The sequence below is a fragment of the Alosa alosa genome, chromosome 17, assembly GCF_017589495.1.
Source record: "Alosa alosa isolate M-15738 ecotype Scorff River chromosome 17, AALO_Geno_1.1, whole genome shotgun sequence".
Classification (NCBI taxonomy): Eukaryota; Metazoa; Chordata; class Actinopteri; order Clupeiformes; family Clupeidae; genus Alosa; species Alosa alosa.
Window position 1 is genome coordinate 8,093,151 of NC_063205.1, and position 15,191 is coordinate 8,108,341.

A 15,191-nucleotide genomic window follows, 5' to 3' on the forward strand; every position below is an offset into this window, starting at 1 on the left:
GATGCATCACCTTGCAACTTGTAAAATCATACCTGGCTTATGCTTGTTTAAAGATAAGCAGATATTTTCATCATAAAAGGGTGTAGACCTGGATTTTTCTCTTTTTTTTGAGAGTCTCTGTGAATTTAAGTGCATTTAAACCTGCAATATAGTCTACACCCATTGTTATTTTGTGTCACATATACATGTATGCCATAACCTCAGGGCTACAAATATTCCAAAATTGTACACTGTACAAAAGCCTTCTGGTCTTGTCTTCCTCCAATGGGCTACATTATTAGCCTGTATACAATTTTACAAGCTATGTGATAGACACATATATTCTAACTTCTATCATGATTTTAAATATGCACTAATTTACAGTAGGTGCCTGGATTAGGCTCGTATTAGGCCTATCCTAAACAGAACCACTAAACTGAACTAAACTGCTTCTGCCAACTGTGCTACTACAAAAACAAACACAAAATACAACAGCTTAGGCCAACTCAAGACTACGACCCTGTTTTCAAAAACATCAAAGTAAATGGAATGGAATGGAATGATTGTATTTGTTTTCCGAGCTGATCTCATGAACATTCTTTTTTCCGAGGTCGGAATTTTTAAAGTCGGGTGAGTGTGTCTAGGCCTATCTGTAGTGTTAATTTAGTGATAAATGACCTTGCCTATTTGTAATGAGACTGAAATTCGCCTCTTGTGTTGTTGCAAGGGAGGCCGTCGTGGTTGGAGAATATGATAGTGATTTCCTCTATCGGAAGTCAGAATTTCTGAATATCCGATGTGGCATGAAGACCCTATAAAGAAATTAAATACTCTGCCATTCTTGCCAGATAGCCTAGGCTATAGGATTTCAGCAACTCAACAGTCTGGGGTCTTATTAATTGTGTGTTTTTCATTCCAAGAGGCACCCAGTGTGACGTCTGGACTGCAGGCAGGCCATTTTAAGTAGCCTGGGTTATTTTACTATGAAGTGCCTACTATTATAATATTTGCAAAATGCAGTTAGGCCTTGTTTTCCGTGTCCGACAGATTAACAACAGAACATCAAATAACAACCAAAAAAGGCATGACACCTCTCAACAGAGATAATGAAAGTGCATATGTAGAGCTGGTGACAATTTGTCATCCAGCCAACCAAAGTCTTTTTTTATTTTTTAAAAATCCAGTTTATGGAAATAATGTGATAATACAAAGACATATTTACACAGATACCTTCACATAGTAAGTAGGCTATGAATAATCAACAGAAAATATACAAAACATAATTAGTTAAATTATAATTTAAAAAAAGTTAAAAGATAAAGGACAATCTTCACTCCTCTTTAAAGGCCTTAAAAATATTTTGGTAAGTCTTTATCGTTTTTTTTTTTTTTACAATTGACGCTCATCCACCGACGTGTTTCCGTCATCGTACGGTTGCAAGAGCCTTTTATTCTTACAGCGACACCGTGCGGTATAACTTATGTTGGCTACATAGGCTACAGTAGGCTCCGGGGCCGACATGTGGCCGGGATACTTTCTGATCCGTGCCGAATTTACAGTTACGTGCACCCGGATAAATCTAGTTTCCATTTTCGCAGAAGAGATGACTATGTCTCTTGAAATCAACTGAAAAATCAGATTAAAAACAACTAGCTAGCTTGAGAGCTAGCAAATCCGTTCAACGGTAAGTCTGGAAATCAATTCAGTTAGCTGGCTAGCTAACGTTATATATCTGCATTTAGTCATTAAGAACTTTTAAACTTAGCAAGATGGCTAGCTTACTTTCAAGCACTTGCACGGGCCTGCTAATGGTCTGCTAACTAGCTCGCTAACGTTAGCGGGGAACCAAGGCTGTCGCTAGTCAGTTAGCTACAGGCACTTGTTTTCATTTTTTAACCTTTGTAATAGTCACATTAATCTGATCAAATTAAGCGGAACATGTGTGATCACTGCTTGTGCTCTTTGTGGACCCAATCATGTGACCGGTGCATACATTTGAGACTTGAAGTTAAGTTTTGTAAAAAGCAACGTTACACTTAGGCTAGCCAACTAAGCTAACGTTATCCGATGCTACTTCGGCCCTACCAACTGAGTTGAAAGGTCACGTTAGTTTACATGTGGCAGGGTGCAGTTAGCGAGCTAGCGTGGATAAATTGTGTACCCTTCATCAGTGACGAATTAAGCCTGCAATGGCTGATGCATATGATAACAGGGAACAACATGTTTAGAGTCCATTAAGGGAGTCGTGGATGTCTATGCTAGGTGTCAAATTCGCCATGTTTATTGCAGTTGAGGGAGCCTGGCTAACGTGCTGACAGGGATGGCAAGTGCTAACTTAGCATAACAAATGTTTCTGCAACAGTTTGGTATCTACCTTCATAACTGCTTAGCACTGTTGCACCATTGATTGAAATGCTCACCGGTTAAGTGTGTTTGTTGATTGTTCACTAACACTGGATAGATGTAACTGTTGAGATAAAGGTTATTGCGCCTCGGCGGTCTATCATTAGTTCCCTAGCTAACGTAAGCTAACGATAATATTACCGTGTTACGTAGAACACACATAGTAGCCTACGATAGCTGTCTAACGTATTATGTGTGTCTGATGGTATGGCTGTTGATAAATTCAAGTAAATGTGTTTTAACTGCCTAACTTTAAGTCGTTATGTTGGTAGGATTGGCTACCTTACAAACAACAACAAACGTTAATAGCTAACCGCATGAACAAGAAGGGACAACGTTAGTTGGTAAACATTGCTGCAGTGTGTTAACCCTCCTTTTGTGTTCGCGGTCAAATATGACCGTTTGATAATTATTTTCTCAAAAAATATTGTTAACTTATTCTGATTACCATGAGGCATCTGAACACACAAAACAAATGCTGATCATTTTCATAACAATTTGAGTGTTTTATTTAACTTTAGAACACCCATGTGTATTCCCGGTCAAACATGACCGGCCATTAAAAATGAATGGGTGAGAAAATGGTCAGTGTATAAAATTTCAGGCACAGTCCAGACACATACCTATTGATCAGATGGACTGTATGTGTGCTTCTGTACATTAAAATACACACACACAAACACACTCTCACTCCCCCTCTATGCCAGCCCCCACTGGAACCTTTCCCCAATAGAATCTTCCCCTTTCTGATTTGCATGAGCTCAGGTCAGTGAGGCCTGCAGCCATACATAGCAAATGGAAAACTGGTCATATACAACAGAAGAGTTGAGACAAAGGTCTATCACAACATTAGATGATAATATATGTGTTACTATGGATGTATAACAAGTTATAATGCAGTGGTCATTTTTGACCGGGAACACAAAACTAGTAAATATGAAATGAACACAACAGGAGGGTTAAGCAAGAAAATTGTCGCTGTTCATTTGATCTATCACTGCCAATGTCTAAATGAACTGGCTAGATTAAGGATAACTTTACTCTCAGCTTGTTCCAACTGGCATTTGTGTCATCATGTCAACGTTACACTGATCTGTGTTGATATTACTGGCGCCTGATTGTCTCTTGTACATGTCAAACATATTTTACTAAGTGCATTTTGAAGCTCTTGTGTTGTGTTAACTTAAAATGCAAAAACACACTGCGCATCACTTAGTGCCTGAAGCCAACTGTTGATATATACCAGTGTTTCTCAAAGTGGGCTGCAAGCTATCCTAAGTGGTCCGCGGCCAGACGTGGTCAAATGCAATAGAGATTAGTTGTTTGCAATATTGAACCAACTTGTATTTAAATCCAAACAGTTCAGCAATACTGCCTATGTAAACTACGCCAGTTTAAATCATATGAATCCTCTGACACAATAAGCGAGGTGCAAAAACCATAACCAAGGTGGTTCACTGAGTAGGCCTATTGTGTGATATACTGTTGAAGTAGGTCTACTGTTATTTTTCTTTTTTAGCTAGGTGGTCCATGAGTTGTTTTTTTTTTTTTTTTTTTTTTTTTTATTAATAATTATTATTGGTTAAGTGGTCCTTGGTCTGAAAAAGTTGATATGACTGATATATGTTAATAAACTTGAAATTGAATTAAATTAACAACACTATAGCACAATAACTTTTTTTACTGGCCCCTACAGCATCCCACTTGATATCAAAAGGAGGGCTCATATCCAAGATGACTGGTGGTGAGTAACATAAATGAGAACCATGCTCTGGTCAAAGTCTTGGTTGCCCGAAAAAGATGCATACAATAATTCAGTATATTATGCATGGAAACTCTACGCTGAGGTGTGCTTACACTGCTTTAATCATCACTGCACCTCGACAGTCAGTGCTCTGCATTGAAATTTAAAATGTGCCGTTGGCCCACTTGGTCTACATGATGCAGTGATCAAGTTTCTTGAATTGATACTAGTTTGTTATTTGTAGCTAGGAGTGAAACACTTGAAATTCTCTGTGATGTGAAAATCAATCATTTTGAAACTTCTTAAAGGTGTCCCTTCCATTTTAATTATGTCAGTAAATAGTTAATTAAAAGTATTATATTTGTAATGTAACCAAAAGAATGTTTTATAACATGTTTTATAACGGTGGTGTGTAGCCATGGCTTCTAGATAGATAGATAGATAGATAGATAGATAGATAGATAGATACTTTATTGATCCCCAGGGGAAATTCAAGATTCAATTCAATTCATCAGCATTCATTGAAACAGTCTTCTCTGAATAGTGATGAACAGGATCATCTTGCATTTTTTAAAGCTTAAATGGAGGCTGATATCCATTCAATTTGTCATTTTGCCACATAATTCCACTTTACAGTCTCTGCCATATCTCCAAGGGTGGCTTTGTGATTGTATGTCAGGATATCCCTGTTAAACATTAACTTGTCTTGTACTGTAGGTGGGCAGAGTCCAGAGGATTCGGTAGATCCAGACCCAGAGCACAACCAGCGTTGCCCCATCTGTTTGCATACTCTTGGGCAATCAGATCTAGGTGTCCCTGAAGGCTGCAGCCATGTATTCTGCCTTAGCTGTATTATGCGCTGGGCTGAGGTAAGACTCTTCTCCTGGCCATGTGTTCATCTAAAGCGGTGGTGTCCCAGGTTTGGGACGGACCTCACCTGGGGCTTGGGTGGGATGCACCGACTTACGACAAGGGGGTGCAGGTTGAGGGTGACCATGAACATAAACTTTAAACAATAAACTACTTCAACTACTATTTTTATATTAGCTGGTAATCTGTTTGGTTAAAGCAAAGTCTATAATTACATTCAGCAAAGCTGTTGAAACATAGAAAAAACATAGAACAAACATCAAACAATTGAAGCCTCAACAAGCTGTACATTTATACATTCAAGTTATTGTGTCCTTACTGCCAAAAGGGGTTTAGGAAAAAGGCGTATTAGCTTGCGCTGTTGGTATGAATCCCACACAGTCAGTGCTGGTCCAATGGTGTCCAAAGTCAAGCAGAACAAAAATATTCTTAATTTACAAACTTGCTTAATCCCTATAATGCATATTGTTTGTTAAATGAAATAAATAATACCTTTTAATAGTGTGTTATTTTAGACAAGCATGATGAGCATGACCCTGGATATAATATTAATAATAACAAGTAAAAGGTGGCTCAACAAACAGTAAAGTAAACAAAATAGTTGTTAATTGTTAATTCAATAAAAAAAGTAAGACATTAACAGAACAAAAAAAAATGTATATCAAGACTTCATTATCTTCACTTATTTTAATAACACAAGCATGTATTTTCTGTATTAAATTCTTGATATTCTATCAAACAACTTGTCATATCAAGTCCTAATGTTTACTTGAAAGATACAAAAATGTGATCATGTATTTGCAAGACTATACTTCTATGACACTCCTTATCCCTTTCCTATTAATAGGCCTCATTCAACAACAACCAATCCTTTTTTTTTTATTATTTATACGAGAGAAATATCCTGAAACTCTAGATTCATGGATGTGTTATTAACTGCACATTTGATGGCTCTGAAATGGAGGTACTGCTGCAGGAAGTTGAGCAGTCATATTTCGTAGTACCATTAGTGGATATAAAATAAAAAAGATGCATAATTGATGTAAATTGAGGTGCCAAAATATTATTAAAAATATAAATTTAATTTTGTGTGTCCCACCAGATCATATTTTGACAGAACAATGCAGGCAATGACTATGCAGTACTATCAGTAATTGTTTGCAAAGAGAGCGGGAATGCATTGTTTAGCAATATTCATTTTTTATTTCTTAGTGAAACCTAGAATCCTATTGAGACATAGCTCATCATTTTTGACCTTGATAAATTATAAAAGAATCTTTATATTTTTATCTCCTCCAAACAGCCCAACCATATCAACTGGTTTAAGTAAAAGTCATGGCCATCTTATTAAAGATAGTCACCTTTTTTGTGTAGAAAGGTCAGAAGCACATAGGAAAAAGCATGATTACATCATGAAATAAAATGTGTACTTTAAAGATGTTACTCTTACATTTTAATGTCTGCTTTGTTAAAGTGGAGACATTTCACGTTAAAGCTGGCAGACTCAGTGGCTAAGTGAACAGACTTGCCTTGCAAGCACCAATAACACCTCAGTTGGTACTGATGAAAGCTAACCAGCATGCTGACTGATGTACAGTATGTTGGCAGTTAGAGTGCGGATCGGGCCGCAAATTTCTGTCCGAACCCGGCCCGCGTCCGACAGAGTTGCGTCCGAACCCGACAGGCATTTTCATTTTTATGTCCGAACCCGACCCGAGCCCGACACAGATGATGCCTCAGTTATTCCCATGCTAGTGATTAAACGTTCACGTTTGTGGATAGCCTGTCTTTTTAGCCCATTAAACGGAACACACAACAAATTGTCTACAGAATCAGATGAGCGTGCACGCACGCAGATCACACACAGCGCACATTAACACAAGAGGCCCAAGCAAGCATAGCCTAAATAGAATTCTTGTCTTACAATTGACGAAAAGTCTTAAAAATGAACTGCAACAGTCGTTGAAACTACAGTGCCTCTGTCACTGATCCATATGCAGCATCGACGTTAATTGGGGCAACTCGAGGAAATCCTCATCCAGTTGAACGAGACGACCTAGCCTACCGGTAGCCTATGTCTTTACCACAGTATGCAACGCAAATAATCTTAAAATCTCCTGATAGGCTAACAACTTTTTTTAACATCACCCAAGACTGTGCTTATGTGCATATGTGCGATGTGCATAACCTTTGTTTATGTAGTCGCGGAGGCGTGACAACGCGCGGTGCATTTCAGGCGCATGCCTGAAATCGCGTTGTCACGATAAACAAATCTTGCACACAGGAAGAAAGCTATTCTTTTTAGGTCTTTTTTACATTTTACTTTATTCTCAAAAAACAAACGTTTGCATCATGTAAAGCAGACCTGTTGGTTACCCAACATAATAAGAAATTTAAATGTAAAGCTTCCCATGCATATCGCCCCCATGTGTCCGAACCCGAACCGAACCCGACTACAATTTCTAAATATTTGTCCGAACCCGACACGACCCGTCGGGTCCCGTCGGGCTCGGGTCGGGTAGCCACACTCTATTGGCAGTATATTTGTATTTTTAAGTTGTAAAAGCTGTTTTTGCATATCTGAGAAGATAATGGATGTAATTGTATTTATGTTCCATTTGTGTTCTGTGTAGGTGGTGTGCTCTTGTCCTGTTGACAGAAGAACCTTCAGTGCCATCTATAAATGGGATTCCCAACAAGGTTACATTAAGGTATGCCAACTACCTCTTATTTTTATGTATTTTTTTCTACAAAATATTACCAATGGTTTGTAAACAATTTCTTTAATTCCCTTCCAGATTTCTGTGGTGTCAACAGGCCTGACGAATATCAATGCTGACATGAGTAAAGTCATAAAATGGGAAGAGTAAGTAGTGTAGTTGTATGTAAATGTATATGTGTATACCGATTCCTTTAAAATGACCTTATGTATTCAAAGTACAATTATGTTGAACCTTAGGAAAGAGAAGAAAGGGAGAATTGACAACGCCAAAGCTAAATGCCTCATCAGAAAGGGTATGTTGCTCTTAATTCCATTAAAACAAAACATTTTTTCCCCCATGGTTTGTGGTATTTGCTAAATCACCTCTTTGATATTTAATTGTACAGTGTTAGTATTGATCAGCGAAATTTTCTTCCATCTAGGTGACTCTGACAGGACTACTGCTGTGAGGAAGAAAAAGGTTTGTTTTGTATTTCGATGCATTCTATTTTTGATACAGTACCCATATTTTCAAATGCATGGCCAGTCTTTTGTAGGAATTGGTCTGCTGGATAATGCTTGATGTACTCATGTGTACAGTCCCAAATGTACATGTAACACTGACCTAATTATTCACTGAACATTTGTGAAAGCATCGAGCTGTGGGTTTGAACACAGCTGTTGCCAAAGTAGAGCCAGTGAACAGTTGATTGATGTCACCAGCCTCTAGACAGCGGACAGTGCATGACCAGAGTTTGTCACAGCTGCTTATGATCTCGCATGTGGTCAGGATCAGACAGGGACCCAGGCATGGACACAGAAAGGCTCGCAGGTACAACATGAACTGGGATTAAGGAAAAACAGAGCTAAATGTAGGCAGGGCATGTTTTGATAGTGTGAAGTTGTTGTCAATCGTATTTGCCCTGTTGACTGAATTAAAATGTTTGTTTAGGCCAGACAAGGATTCTGCTGCCCACGGACAATTCCCACACATCCCTCTTCCCCTTCACCCTCCCAGACAGGAGTCCCACTTGTTGCACTAACCCCCTTAATGTGAGTATGTTGGGTAAAATTGGTCAATAACTACAAATGGTGTGTTGGTACATTTGTTGCAATGTTTTTGAATTTCATGTCTACATCATGGCATATATACACAAAAAATAAATGTATAAAGTAGTACCATATTACTACTTTTATTTTATTTTTATTTTTTTGCTGTTGTTAGTGCTGGACCTTTCATGTTGTCTGAAGAGGAACCTATTGATGAGGTTCCAGAACTGTCTCGGATGGAAATTCTAGACTCTCCATGGTTGTCTACCTCTGCGCCTGTAGCCTCCAAAGGTCTTTTGCGGTGAGTGCTTTTGGAAATGTTATGATGCATGTCTGGAGACAGACAGTGGGATGTTAATGGTTATTAAGTTTCATTGTTTCGTTATTTACAGGCATTCTCCCCATCCCCATATGTGGAGTGGCAAGTTGTTTTCTGAGCGGTCTGTCTCGCTTGTGTCTACCTCTCACGTACCGCTGGCTTCAGGGCAGTTGGGTGAGTCTAAGCAGCAATGCCTGAAATGCAGTAGTACTTCAAAAGTAAATGATCTTGTCCTGCTTGGAGTTGTAGTTCTTCAGATGAATGCTGTTTTTGCAATCTCATCGTCTATTTTTATTTATGTTTGACAAGGACAAGCAGTCTAGTAGAGTGTAGTAGTTCACCCCTCTCTCTCTCTTAGTCTTTCAGGGAAGAGTTTGTGCAGTCACCTGTGCGAAAGGAGAGGATAGGAAAGGCAACAGAACAGCTGGTCCCAAAGGCTCTGGTAAGCAGCAAACCAGGAGATCATCTCGTCACAACAAAGTTGAGGAATCTGCAGCCTCCCAACCCTCACAGTCTGATTCTGAGCCTTCCTCCTCTGATGATGGGTCGGGAAAAACGGGCAAAGTCTCACAGTTGAGTGAGGTGACTCCTACGACAAGCAAGTCGAAAAAGGCACCTAAGCAAAAGCCTCGATCAAAGCGGAAAGGAGGAGGGGGAAGAGGAAGGGGAAGGGGCCGTCGGCAAGCACCAAGTAACCCAGTAGAGAGTGAAGAGGAAGAAGAGGAGGAGGAAGAGCAGCAGAAGAAAGAGGAAGATCAAGAAGCAGCTCCTTCAGAAGAGGAAGCGCCTGAATCTGAGAAAAGGCCAGATGCAAGCCCCAGTCCAACTCATGATTCTAATGACCAAGTGGTGTCCGATCATGATTCTGAGATTGAAGAGAAGGATGTCGATCATCCTTCAAGTCCTCAAGAAGGTTCTGTTGAATCGCCAGACACCAAGGGAAATCAAGAGATTGAAATGGAGTCAGTGAATGGTGCAGAGTCTCAGGATGGTCTTAGGGACCATTCTGAGCCTGCATCTCCACTTGTAGGGAACCAGAGCCCGGGCATAACCAGCCACAGCCCTGAAATGTCGGAGGAAGAATTAACTTCACGTGAGGAAACTGAAGAACCAGAAAGCTTAGTTTTACCCGGTTCTGTTGAGGATGTGGCAGAAGCAGTGGAGATGGCAGAGTCCCAGACGACAGAGGAACCACAAGACATAGATATACCTGACGAACAGCCAATTACTGATGACGCAGACGAGGTTACATCAGAAACGGACCTCCCTGAGGAGAAACCCAAAACCAGTTCTGGCAGTGACGAAGAACCTGAACAGAATCTGTGTCCCTCAGATACAGAAGTGGAAAAAGACCCAGAACTGTCAAATACAGAGGCCTCAGAGCAAGACTTCCATCAGGACAACACTGATGCTGTCCCTATGGACTGTGACTCGTCACGCTCAGATTTTGGTGACCCCGTTTCTAATACACCGAAAGAAGATGATGACATTGAGAGTGTTGACACAGTGACCCCATCTCTTTCTGTCAGCCATACCTCAGCAAAGGAAGAGAGTACAGAGGCAAGCCAAGATCAGAAATTGGAAACCACAGAAGAACAAAAGGGCCCAGATAAGGGGGGACAGGACAACCGTCAACGCAGATCACGATTTCATTCACCTACTACAACCTGGTCACCCAAAAGAGAATCCAGGCGGGAATCATCACGGAGATCACGTTCAAGGGAGCGCCACCGTGGTGCTAGCTCCCCATCAAGGAATCGTAGCCGAGAACGAGATGGTGATCGAGGCAGTTCAAGGCGGCATCGCAGCAGGGACCGGAGCCGCGACCATAGCCGAGACCGGAGTAAGGACCACAGCCAAGAACGGAGCAGGGACAGAAGCAGGGATCGGAGTCGTGATCGAGGGAGAAAGAGGCGCAGCAGAAGTCGTTCGAAAAGCCGATCAAGGTCCAGGTCCAGAACTAGACGTGGTCGTAGGAGTTCTCCTGAACGTTCTGATCATGGGGGACAGTCCCCAAAGAAAAAGGATTCAAGGGACAGTTGGAGAGGTGGCAGAGATTACCGTGGAAACAACTGGAGGGGTGGAGCAGAAAGGCAGGGCCATTTACCCAGTAGGGATACAAATACCTCGGACAATGGCAATTTTCCAGAGCGGTCACCAGACAGGGGTCGATCGGAAAACCCAGACTGGGTAAAGGAGAGGATTAGGCCAGAGCCTGAGCCTAGAGATCGAGAACCTCGGTGGGAAGATCAAGGAGGAGATTCAGCCTCAGACAACTGGACCCAGGCGGTCGGGGGTCAGAGTGGCTGGAGTTCAGAGCGAAGTGGAGGTGGTCTGGGTCGTGGAAACTTCTGGTCTTCCAGCCAGCAAGGTGAAGCAGCAGATAACCGACGACCGCCCCGGAGTTTTCCTGGACCGGCAAACAACTCAGGGAACGATGCGTACAGCCGCTTCAATGAAAACCGATTTGGTGGAAGGAGGAAGATGGAACCAGACTCTGGTGATAATCAGTTGGACCGCTCGGGTTGGTCGTCCGCTTCCAACTGGGCGGTGCGAAGGACACTTCCAGCTGATGTGCAGAACTACTACTCAAGAAAGGAGCGTGGGCCAGGCACTGGAAGTGTATGGAACAAACCAGAAGAGGAGCAACCAGCAGCAGGTATTCCTAAAACTATTCAGAAATCCTGTGAGTGTTTGTCTTTAATGATTTAAGTTTACAGAGTGTGGAATCAAGAACTTTAAGTAAGGAAGCTAATCCAAAGACGTTAAAGGAGAACTCTAGACTAAGAATAACCTAGGGTTTATTTATAGTTCCTGGAGCTCTCCTTTAATTGTTATCCTTCCCTGACATTTCAGTTAATAGGAAGTAGTCAGGAAATATTACTTAATTATGATTTATCCTTTCGTTTTATCATTCCTTTATTCTCTTCCAGATCCCGCCAAAAGTGAGCCAGCCCCCCCCCCCCCCCCTGAGGCTCCGCCTGCCCCTGTGAACGTGATGGCTCCCCAGCTCAATGTCCTTGGTTATCCACGGTACCCAATTGCTCAAATGCCCCCTCGTGGCCCGCCAGTCAGCCTCCAGCCTCCCCCCTTTGGGATGCCTGCCCATGTTCCTGTACACATGCACCCTGCTGCACCTCTCCTCCAGGTGCCTGCAGTGGCTGCCCAGGGTCTGCCCCCGCCTCCACCACCACCACCTCCCATCCAACAGGCTAGTCTAACAGCTATGCAGGACAAGCTGCAATCACAGGTTTGTACCATGAACATGGTGACTATTAATGTAGGCAGTTTGTCCTAAAAATGTATGTTAATTTGTTTAATATATTACTGCTATAGTTAGCATGGCAATAATAGAAAATGATTTCACTGCCCATATTTACATTGTCTGGTCTCAAACGTCCTGTAGTAGTTCTATCCTAACACTAGTTTGCCCCTATTCTATCTAGGCGATGAGTGTCATCCCAGGTCTTGGTAAGGCCCCCTTCCCACTCAATCCCATCAAAGCAGCGGGGATCCTGGGCCAGGTACCTCCCCAGGCCATGCCCAGTCTGGCCCAGCCCTCCTCCACCACCCAATCGTCCACACACAGCAAGACCCATGCTGACAGCTCCAAAAAGGAGAAGGCGAGTACTTTTTAAATTAGTTTTGGAAATTTGTTGTAGCAATTCCATTCTTCCACCTTTTCGATGACCTCTACACCAAGAACAGAATGCCCAGTGGAGATGCTTGTAAAGCAGACACAACAAAAGTTTTTTTTATTTGTTTTTGTTTTTTATGTGCTGGGATGCAGCAGTTTTTGATAAGCTTACTTGTACTTTCAGAAGATCCAGATTCAGGAAAGAGCCATTACTGAAGTTAAGACAGCTATCAAGCCATACTACCAAAAGAAGGATATCACCAAGGATGAGTATAAAGAGATTGTGCGCAAAGCTGTTGAAAAGGTATGCTTGATCCCTTTTTCCAAACCTAGTATTTTATGTTGTATTTATTTGTTCATAATATTCACACTATTTCAAATGATGAATAAGAAAAATTCCACCTTTTTGCATGTGCAGATCTGCCATAGCAAGAGCGGAGAGGTGAATGCTGATAAAGTGGCCAATCTTGTGAAGGCCTACGTGGACAAATACAAGCACAGCCGCCGGGGCAAAGCAGACTAGTGTTGAGAGGGGATTCCATTGCCCCTCGGCGCAAGTGCAATTTCTTTTCCCAGCAAGGCCTCCCCACATGAGCCCAGTCAACTGGATTTCCTGTTTTCGTATCTCTGAACGAATCAAGATTTTTTTCTATAGATTGAATATTTTTGTTTAAAGTGGATTTGATATAGCGCCGAAGCCCTTTATTTGAATAAGATGCAAAGGGTGTGTACTACTGTAAATCCATCAAGACTCCTTTGCAGTGGGGCGGGAGGGGCGGGGGGATCTGGAGAGGGGAACATGGCATTTGGAGGGAAGACCCTTTGCTTGACATGGTGGTCTTGGTTGTAGCGCAGGAGAGGAGAAGGACCTAGAAGGATTCTGAGAAACTGTAATGCCCCTCCTCCCTCCCTCCCAAGGCTGCAGTTGACTGGTACGAGTGGGCCTGACTTTACAACTGTGTGCCCAAGGACCTTTATCAAAACGCTGCGGCTCAAGTCTTTATTTTTTTCTTTTTATATATAAATATATATTAATTATAATAATTTTGATGAAATCCTAAAGTAAATGTGCATTGCCTTTATTCTGTCACCGTAGCTGCAGAGCAGTGTGCTGGTTATGTCTTAGTGCAGCTGTGTCTGAGACGTGATTAGTTGCCATTTGGTTGGGATCAGGTTCCCATGCCAGCTGTTAGGTCTGTGGGGGGGAACGAGGCAGATCAGGTGGTTGCCTTGGCCACAGTCGACTGTGCTGTATAACCACTGTTCATGTGTTAACCCCCCTCCTCCTCTCCCCCAAAAACAATGAAATAAATTGGCTGCTTCCATGATACTACTTGTATGAGTTTTTTTTTTGTTTGTTTGTTGTGGTTTTACTTCTGCTTTTTAGCTCATGATCTCACAAGGCCTTCTCAGATAAATGTCATTCTACAGTATATAATTTGGTCTGTAGCAAGGGCACCATAAATCAGTTTGAGGTCAAACATTTTCTTTTCTTGACAGGATTTTGATAGTAATGTTTACATTAGAAGAGTTGCGGATGCTCTATCGTTGAATTCAATGTGAGTTGGGGGAGGTAAGATTGAGTAAGAATGAGGAAGATAATTTTGTTAACATGAAAATCTTTTTTCATTGTTACTCAACTTATTTTTAACTTGTGTTTATATATTGTAAGTCACTTTGGACAATTGCATTTGTCAAATACCGTAAACAAGATGTTACTTCTGGAAGAGAGCAACACAGGGAGGTGTTGTTTTACCTTTTTTCAGTTAAGCTTTCTTGTTCCCCCATCTCTACTACCCTAGCACTATTCTCTCTTCCCATTGCTTACTGTTCTCTCCTGTATGTCTGCTCCTTTGTTAGAGCCACTATGTAGCCGTGGCCCACTGGTTAGCACTCTGGACTTGTAACCGGAGGGTTGCCGGTTCAAGCCCCGACCAGTGGGCCGCGACTGAAGTGCCCTTGAGCAAGTCACCTAATCCCTCACTGCTCCCCGAGCACCGCCGTTGAAGCAGGCTGCTCACTGCGCAGGGATTAGTGTGTGCTTCACCTCACTGTGTGTTCACTGTGTGCTGTTTGTGTTTCACTAATTAACCGATTGGGTTAAATGCAGAGACCAAATTTCCCTCACGGGAATCAAAAAGTATATATACTTACTTATACTTACTAGTATGTGGGATGCAGTTAGCCAGTCAGCAGCTTCATTCAACCAAGAATCTTTATCCCCTCTCTTAATTTTTTTTTTCATGTGTATTAAATGGCCAATATGTAACGGCCAAAATGGCCAGCAAGTGTATACTGTGTCTCAACCGAGGACAAAGGTGCATGGATGACCCTTAAGTGCACACGAGAAGTTCACATACCCGTTAAGAGCAGTCATTGGAAGTGTTTGCACTGGAGGATAATCCTTCCTTTAACTGACCTTACAGGTGGGTCTAAAAAATTTAGGATATCGTGAAAAAGTTCATTTTTCCCCTTAATTTAGTTCAAA

General features: G+C 41.7%; 1 protein-coding gene across 2 annotated transcripts; it reads left to right on the top strand.

The window, feature by feature from the left end:
• Positions 1-1,457: 1,457 nt before the first annotated feature.
• Positions 1,458-13,480, top strand: scaf11 (SR-related CTD-associated factor 11). Of its 2 annotated transcripts, XM_048268540.1 has the most exons (15): positions 1,458-1,663; positions 4,079-4,126; positions 4,844-4,995; positions 7,630-7,707; positions 7,795-7,862; positions 7,956-8,011; positions 8,141-8,178; positions 8,650-8,750; positions 8,923-9,048; positions 9,140-9,240; positions 9,425-11,725; positions 12,000-12,316; positions 12,513-12,689; positions 12,888-13,007; positions 13,122-13,480. In XM_048268540.1, the coding sequence occupies exons 2-15, from the start codon at positions 4,117-4,119 to the stop codon at positions 13,224-13,226; spliced, it is 3,750 nt and encodes a 1,249-aa protein (XP_048124497.1). In that variant the 5' UTR covers positions 1,458-1,663; positions 4,079-4,116; the 3' UTR covers positions 13,227-13,480. The 2 variants fall into 2 exon arrangements, with proteins under 2 accessions (XP_048124497.1, XP_048124498.1); XM_048268541.1 differs by lacking the exons at positions 1,458-1,663; positions 4,079-4,126; positions 4,844-4,995; positions 7,630-7,707; positions 7,795-7,862 and adding an exon at positions 8,421-8,529 and having other exon boundaries at positions 7,982-8,011.
• Positions 13,481-15,191: the final 1,711 nt, after the last annotated feature.